The sequence below is a fragment of the Callorhinus ursinus genome, unplaced genomic scaffold (assembly GCF_003265705.2).
Source record: "Callorhinus ursinus isolate GAN/ISIS: 27379988/994484 unplaced genomic scaffold, GSC_fseal_2.0 scaffold4, whole genome shotgun sequence".
Classification (NCBI taxonomy): Eukaryota; Metazoa; Chordata; class Mammalia; order Carnivora; family Otariidae; genus Callorhinus; species Callorhinus ursinus.
Window position 1 is genome coordinate 55,270,485 of NW_027397066.1, and position 8,249 is coordinate 55,278,733.

The window sequence follows — 8,249 nt, forward strand, 5'->3', positions numbered from 1 at the left end:
GCAGGAGGGGAGAAAGCAGGTGAGCAGGGACTATCTCTATGCAGAAACAAATCTCTGTGTTGTGGGCAGCCAGTCTCAGAAACCAAATGGGTGCCTGAACTTGGTGGTGCTCAACATCATGAATGGCTAGCCCACCTCTCATTGTATCTTAAGTCATTTGCTGTATTCCAATAGCAGAAAATAAACTAGCACAGAGCAAACATAAACAGCTTTTCTCAGGCCATAATCAAATTGTAAAAGTCAAAATACATCAACATGAATCACCTTTTAAAAATGTTAACATTTAACAAATAAATTTTTAGCCTTCACAAAAAAATTTAAGAATTTATTTGCATTTTTGGTAATGTACATGCTAAAAAAAGAAATACATGTTTTTATATCATATATCATGCAGTTATTTTTAAATTGGAGGTAATTTTCAATATGCCATGTTAAAATGAATATGAATTTCAAAATTTTCAGTAAGTGAACGGATGTCATTTATCACCTCAATTATATATGAAATACTGAAATTAAAACTTCAATTAGAATATATCATTAAATTTATAAGGGGTAAAGAAAGTGCAGTCTTTACTTGTTAAATTAATGCAGAGCTGATTCATTATGAATTTTAATTAGTGCTTTCCATGATAAATATTTACTAAAACATACCCTTAGTCAAGCAGATCTACTAATATCTTGCTTACATCCTTGGCATAATACTTAATTGATAAATTTAAATTTGTAAGAGATACAGACCGAAAAATAATACAATGATCTTACATTCCAAGTAAATATTTGTTGTTGCTAGAAAACTAAACCTTTGATTATAAAAAATGATTATAGATTATGGGCATTACTGATTTTTCAATATAATAAATCGACATTTAACTTTAATATTATCAATATACTGTTAATTAAAAATTTCATAAAAGTTTTTCCATATTTCTTAATTATTTTCTCTATAAATGATCTGGTCACCCTTAATATATTGCTGACATTCTCTGTCCCTGAGAAAAAATAATGACTCAATTAATCTCTTTTGTTTGAGGGCAGTCCCCAGACCCTTGCATTAAAAGGCACACAAGAGGGCTAGTTGATTGCAGGCAGGAACACAGGCCATAATTACCTATAGATTGAATGGGAATTTGTAGACCTTCCCTAATATGATGCACTATAACCGTTGTTATCAATTTAGGCTCTGACCCCAATAACTTTGGGCAAGCAGAAGGGCTTATTTTTTATGAAAAAAGAAATCATTACACTTCTTATAGCATACTAATCTTCTATGGTGATTCCTTGATTTGTATATTCTATAGGAACTTGTGAATTTTATTCTTCAATATTCCCTACATCCATCACCTTCAACTCATATGTTGTGTGCTCCTCAGGATTCAGCATATTGTTAGTCAGCATATTCTTAAGGTTAAGCATAATGAAAAATATGATATTTTGAATAGAAGATACATAAAATTATTAGTGTACCTGTCATAGGAAAATAAGAAGAAGAGGGTAAAGGCACCTGGGAAAAGACAAAGGAAGCCTGGGACATGTTCACTAATTAATGATCATGTTGAATTCTAGGCTTTATCGCTAGGCTAAGGTAGAGGAATGGGAATTTTGAAAACAGGATGGGGATAATCTGTTTTCATTAAGGTCACTGTGGCTAGAATGAACAGGATTGCCCATTAAGGACTTTGCCAAACTTAGAAAGATCTATTCCCTCTTTTTCTTCTTTCCTGTTTTACCAAATTTTCGACAAGAGAACAAACAACATTTTGTGACCAAGAATATAGCAGTTGCCACACAGGCCAGCAGGAACCCAATCACATCCAAAGAGTGGTACTGGAACCAGGTGAGGTTGTGGGCAGCTGGCCGCAGGTGCTTGGCTCCTTTGTGGCGCATGACAAACTCAATCCAGAAGACTGCTCGATCCAGGGGCTTCACAGGCTGATCATGGTGAATCTTTGATAACCTCATAGCATTCTCTTTATAACTGGTAGGAAAAAATATAGAAATTAGAGAGTTTTTGTTTTCATTACAGGTAAGATGTGATACATGCTATATGTTATATAAGCCAAAGGCCATAGGTACATTGAGTTTGATGAGACATGAACTTTGTTGGTTGCATAGCATCTTAAGAATTGTGAAGGGAGGATGTAGAAGAAATATATTCTTAACAGAATATGGTGAAATGCAGACATAAAAAAATGGACTGTTTGTTGCAGATGTATGACCTCATTTTTCCAAGGAGGAATTTTGATATTGTGTATAGTTTCTAGGATTGTTCAAAAACCAAGACAGCAAATAACCCAAGCATGGTCTTTAATCTCTGGCTACTTCATGATTACAGACAAGAAGCTGATAATTGACATTAGTAAACCATTTCTGCAGTGTTTAAGATCTCGGCACTGTGATAATTTCTCCATTCCACACACTGTGTCTTTGTGCTGCAAAGGACAGTGTCTATATTGGCAATATCAAGATTGGTAAAGATACTAGGGTAATTTAAAAATTGAATTTTTAAGATAAATAGAAATATCTTGCTAGAACTAGAGCCCCCAATCAATAAGCATCAAAGTAGCAATGTTATATGGAGTTAACTCTAACATCTCAAACAGTAATGGGTAGAGGTATGTATTTGAAAGGCAGGTTTTATCTTCACTTGATATTTCTTAGTTGATGTGCCAGAATTAGTATATTTCCTTTTGGTTTTGTGTTATAAATAATAGTTGCGACTTGGAAACATAAAGATATTGGAAGGTAAGTGGTTTGTGAAGAGATGTCCTGGTGTGAGTTAGACATTGCTGGGATTGGAGAAGAAGAAATGTGGTCATCATTCCCCAGTGAACATGGTATGCTAGATCCAGTAGGAGGGGATAATTTAGTTGTGTTCTTTTTTGTGTGCAATGAGAAAGAATAGTCATACTCTTTCAATTGGATTGAAATATAGGTAGGGTTAAAGCAGTAATTTCACATGGTTTGTCCTAAAATATTTCAGCAAACTACAGTGGCAATAAAAGCCTATCTTTCCAAATCATATTTTTGTCCAAGGTTTTCTCCATTTATAGATAGAGATTTAAAATCTGAAATACGTATATACTAGATAGATAAACTTCTACTTGTGAATCCAAATAAAAATAAAGTATGCTTTCCTATAAATGAGACAAGAAAGGCCTATGCTCATATTTAAAATGATTATTTAACATTTTATTGTACACTAATGTTATATGACTGTTATCTTAAAATATTATCAGATATTAAAATTACTATGGTTTATGTATTTAAGTGTAATCTTTTGTGTTCCTTAATTCCTTTAAGAAGTAATAAATGGAACACAAAAACATCCATATATGCACTCTATACTAAACTCTATTGTTACCGGATGATTTCTGAGTTAGAATTAGGTTTACAGTTAATATTAAGATATTTTAAAATAAATAATTTTAGGTATTTTCTTGGAAAATCCTGAGTATTTATGTTTCTGTCTTTTGTATCAATAGTTTTCAAATCAATAATAAAATTTAATGGTATTCCATGAAATAAGGTAGAGTTCTAAAAAATTACAGAACTTACTCTTATTTAGTAAAATGAACCAAATTATCAGCATTAACAACTCAGTACTAGTTTAATGCATTAGACATCAAGATCATCATTTATGAGAAACAGAAGATCATAGTCAGCCTTCCTGAAGCTCTTAACACCAGCTCGGCTCCTGAGTTGATGATATCTATAATATTTTGAAAATTATGACTTAAACGTGCATCTTAATAAGAGTCATTTGATGGGAATGTGTGTGAGAGGGGGAAATGGACCACTAGCACTGACTTTTTAGGTTGGATTCAAGGCAAACATTCCCTTTGGGGGAGCAATACATTGACCCCGTTGTCTAAAAAACCCTGCAACTAAGGCTTAGAATACATGGTTTTACATAGACTAGTTTCACCAAAAAAAGCTGCACAAAATTGCATTTGAGTTGACCTTCTCACCCACCTCCTGAATTTCAGGTTTCAGTAATACAAATGAAATGTTTTAACTATCGTTTGAGTTTTGCCTCTGAATAAAAATAATTGAGTCTGAGGTAACCTGGAAACAAATTTAAATATAAGGCATTTATACAAATTCAGAGTAAATACTGAGAAAGCTAGATGAAAAATATGCCTTGATAACAACTTATACAATATGGGGGGGGAACCATAAAAACGATGGACTTAGAATGTAAGTAAGCATAATACATAGTTCAAAAAAGAGGAGAGTTGAAGTAAAATAAGAATGCAAGGGTTATGAATAAAAGACAAAAAATTAGGTTATAAAAAAAAGTGGTGATAAAGTGTATATAGGTGAGCTATTTAAATAAATTGGCAAAAATACCTCTTAAAGGATTAATAATGAAATTAGAAACTGTAATTTTATTTTTGCTTCTATAAGACATTTATTAGATTACATTTCACAGAGTTCATGCTTAGTAATTCTGTACATTTTTATGATTTCTCTGTAAAATACTCAGATCCGTGTCATATGTCAGCTGAGAACTAGAATTTTTACCTTCTTTTTTTCCCCCCCATTTAAACTAATGATGTAATGTATGGTGATTAACATAACATAATAAAAAAAAAGAAAAAGAAAAGAGAGGAAAGTAACAGCTGTCAGAAATGTGACCAGAGAAAGGAGGGTCTAACCTAGAAACTGTAATTTTCTAATGGCAAAAATAGTAAATTTACTAATTTATGGATTGAGGGAATCCCAGTGAATTAAGAAAAGTAGAAAATGATTAGGACACTTAGAAAATGATAGAGAACGAAACCAAAATATTTTAACATAGAGAATGCTGAAGTTTGATGTCCCTGAAATACAGATAAAAAGTGGAACTAACATTCTAACAAATAACAAAAAAATAATTTCTGAGAAGAAAAATAATTTTTAATCTAGATTGATGGTATTGAAAGGACATATTATAACCCAGGGAAAATGTAGAAAATAATTTATCAAGATACATCATTAATTAGGTTTCTGAATTTATTTTAAAAATGATTTTTTTCCAAACTGAAAAAGAAACAAATAAAAATGATCAGACAGGCCTCAAATTCCCACAGAAGGATTTAAAGCCAGGAGACCATGAGTCATATTTACACAATTCTGAAGAAAAGAGAGAGCTAAATATCTTATATTCAGAGAGGTGAGATATCATTCTTATATCAAGGTAATCAGCAAATATTGCTAAACGATCAGGAAATTTATATCCATGAATCTTTATTGAAAGAAAATTTCATATAATATATTCAGTTAAAAGTGAATCCAAAATATTTAGGAATAAAAATCTCAGAATTAATGGCAAATATTGATTCCTTTAAGATGCAGCAAAAGACTAAATTTGAGGAAAATAAGTGGCATAAATATTGACAAATTAAAATCTTAAGTAATACATATTAGAGATGAGATTACTTCTATATTTCTGAGATGAGATTATTTCTATAGCAGGAGTTCAACTGTTGCTAAAATAAAAAATACATAAAAATGAAAAAACTGTATTCATATATTAATTCTTAACCTTGATGAGATTTTTCAGAGAAAAAATAAGATACAATGATATATACTTAAAGTTAAATATAGTTTATAGATTCATTTCAATTAATCTTTAGCTAAATCAGATAAAATTCAAAATTTTGTTCACACATAGTAATAACCAGTATTTGTAAAATTATTACCTACTTAGTATCTCTCCTCCCTGTGTATATGCATATACTGATGAATGATATATAGTCAGTGTTAATGATGGCTATTTTTGAATGATAAGGTGAATTATCACTTCCAATTTTGTACTTACTTATAATACTTAAATAGGCATATATATGTGTGTCTATACAAACAAGCAGATTGTTCAAAAAATGTCGGAGAACTTATGTGATCATTAAAATGATTGATTTTGAAAAAAGCATTGATAAAATATTTGAAGTAATAGTATTTTTTTCCCAATTTCAGCAAATTACTTCAATGTTAGGGAACTGAAATAATAAAGGCACTTCCATATTGGTCATGTTATAGTTGTTATTTGAAAATAAACCTGTTAACAAAGTCAGGAGACATTGAACATTTCCAAGTATGATGGGTAGCATAATCAATGGTAAGCCTTTTAAAACAGTAGTACTCACGAAGGTTCATTAATGACTGTTCTCAAGGCACTGAGCAGATCTTCACTGGTCATTGTGTTTATGTTCACCTCCACAGCTGCTCCTTTGGCCTTCATGTGAGCGATGTTATCAGGTTGATCAGCAAACATAGGAACTCCCACCATAGGAATCCCATGATAAATAGCTTCATAGATCCCATTGGTTCCACCATGAGTGATAAAAGCTTTTGTTTTGGGATGACCTAGTTTGGGAATTGGGTGAGGATTTCATTATAATAAGGTAACAGAATTTTAGAGGGAGATAGGGAAAAACCTACGGAGTGACTCAATGAAGAAAGCATTTTCTACAAAAGCTGAGAGCACATGGGCTATTGCTATTTCAGAAAACTATGATCCCAGGAAAGGAGAAATTAGCTCCCTCTGCATTGTCTGGAAGGACTTTACTGAGGAGGAAATATTCAAACTGAGACTGAAACTTGAAGAGTGATGAGAGTCTTAACTGAAATGCTATTTTGTGAATCAAAGAAAGCACTGAATCTATAAAATTAACTGCCAATTCTCGAATTATTTCTGCTTTAAAACTGCAAGTAAAATGTGACATTTTATTTTTTCTAGCTTTATTTATTTATTTTTTTAATTTTATTTTTAATTCCAGTATAGTTAACACACAGTGTTATATTAGTTTCAGGTGTACACTATAGTGATTCAGCACTTCCGTACATCACCCAGTGCTCATCACAGGTGCACTCCTTAATCTCCATTGCCTATTTTATCCATCCCCCCATGCACATTTGCTCTGGTGACCATCACTTTGTTCTTTATAGTTAAGGGTCTGTTTCTTGATTTGTCTCTCTCTCTCTCTCTTATTTTTCCTTTGCTCTTTTCTTTTGTTGTTTTTCCTTAAATTCCTCATATTAGTGAAATCATATGGTATTTATCTTTCTCTGACTTATTTGTCTTAGCACTATACTCTCTAGCTCCATCCATGTTCTTGCATATGGCACAATTTTATTCTTTTTGATGGCTGAATAATATTCCATTATATATATATATATACCACTTCTTCTTTATCCATTCATCAACTGATGGACATTTGAGCTGCTTCCATATCTTGGCTATTGTAAATAATGCTGCTATAAATATAGGGGTGCATGTATACCTTTGAATTAGTGTTTTTGTATTCTTTGGGTAAATACCCAGTGGTGTGATTACTGGATCATGGGGTAGTTCTATTTTTTGCTTTTTGAGGAACCTCCATACTGTTTTCCACAGTGACTGCACCAGTTTTCATTCCTACCAACTGTGTAAGAGAGTTCCTTTTTCTCCACATCCTCTCCAACATTTGTTGTTTTTTGGGTTTTTGATTTTAGCCTAAAATGTGGCATTTTTAGCTATTAAATACTTATTGAATTATTTGCTGTTAAACAGTTACTTTACTTGTCCATTATCCAACTGTACAGCTTTTCTTTCCCCCAGTCTTACCAAGAAGATCATTCTGGGGTATCCAATCATAGAGTCGAGTATTGGCTCCTAATGTGGCTGGTTTCTTTCCTTTGTATCTCCATAAAACCTGTTGAAGACAGTGCTTTAATGTTGCAAGTAAAAACACACAGTGAAGGCATCTTAATGCTGTAGAATTATTTATAAATCATGTGGCCCACCACTACTTTATGTGCTGGTGAGAGAAGTGGACATAAGGGGTAGTTTGCAAACATGGAGATATAGTAGGACTGTTTACATCAACCCTGTCAAAAAGGGCTTGAACTAATACTCTATTAAGTATGGTTTATTCATTTTTATATTTATCACTTAAAAGTTTTGAGGTATGAGTAAAGATATATAAAATGAAAAGACAAGTTTAATCAATCAGAACATGGGGGGTTAAAAAGTATTAAAATAAACATGAATACTGTGTAAATTTACTAATGTCATAACCTCTCATGTTTCAAATGTAATGATTTCCAAAATATAATTAGCTTTAAATTTTTGTTGTCTGGTTGTTGAATGATTGTTTTTCCTTCTTCCCTCTCTCCTTCCCTCCACCCCTCTCTCTTTTCTCCCTCTCTTCCTCCCTCCTTTCCTCCCTTCCTTCCTTCCTTCCTTCCTTCCTTCCTTCCTTCCTTCCTTCCTTCCTTCCTTCCTT

At 32.3% G+C, this 8,249-nt stretch overlaps 1 protein-coding gene across 6 annotated transcripts in view; it reads right to left on the minus strand.

Annotated features, from left to right (window-relative positions):
- Positions 1-428: 428 nt before the first annotated feature.
- The window catches only part of LOC112835807 (UDP-glucuronosyltransferase 2A2), a 54,534-nt gene continuing 46,713 nt past the window's right edge, over positions 429-8,249 (minus strand). For all 6 annotated transcript variants that reach the window (XM_025887437.2, XM_073891764.1, XM_025887442.2 and 3 more), the window contains 3 exons: positions 7,589-7,676; positions 6,129-6,348; positions 429-1,975 (listed from right to left, as the gene is read on the minus strand). In XM_025887437.2, the coding sequence (XP_025743222.1) occupies positions 1,696-1,975; positions 6,129-6,348; positions 7,589-7,676 (588 nt within the window). In that variant the 3' untranslated portion in view covers positions 429-1,695. The remainder of the gene's footprint in view (positions 1,976-6,128; positions 6,349-7,588; positions 7,677-8,249) is intronic.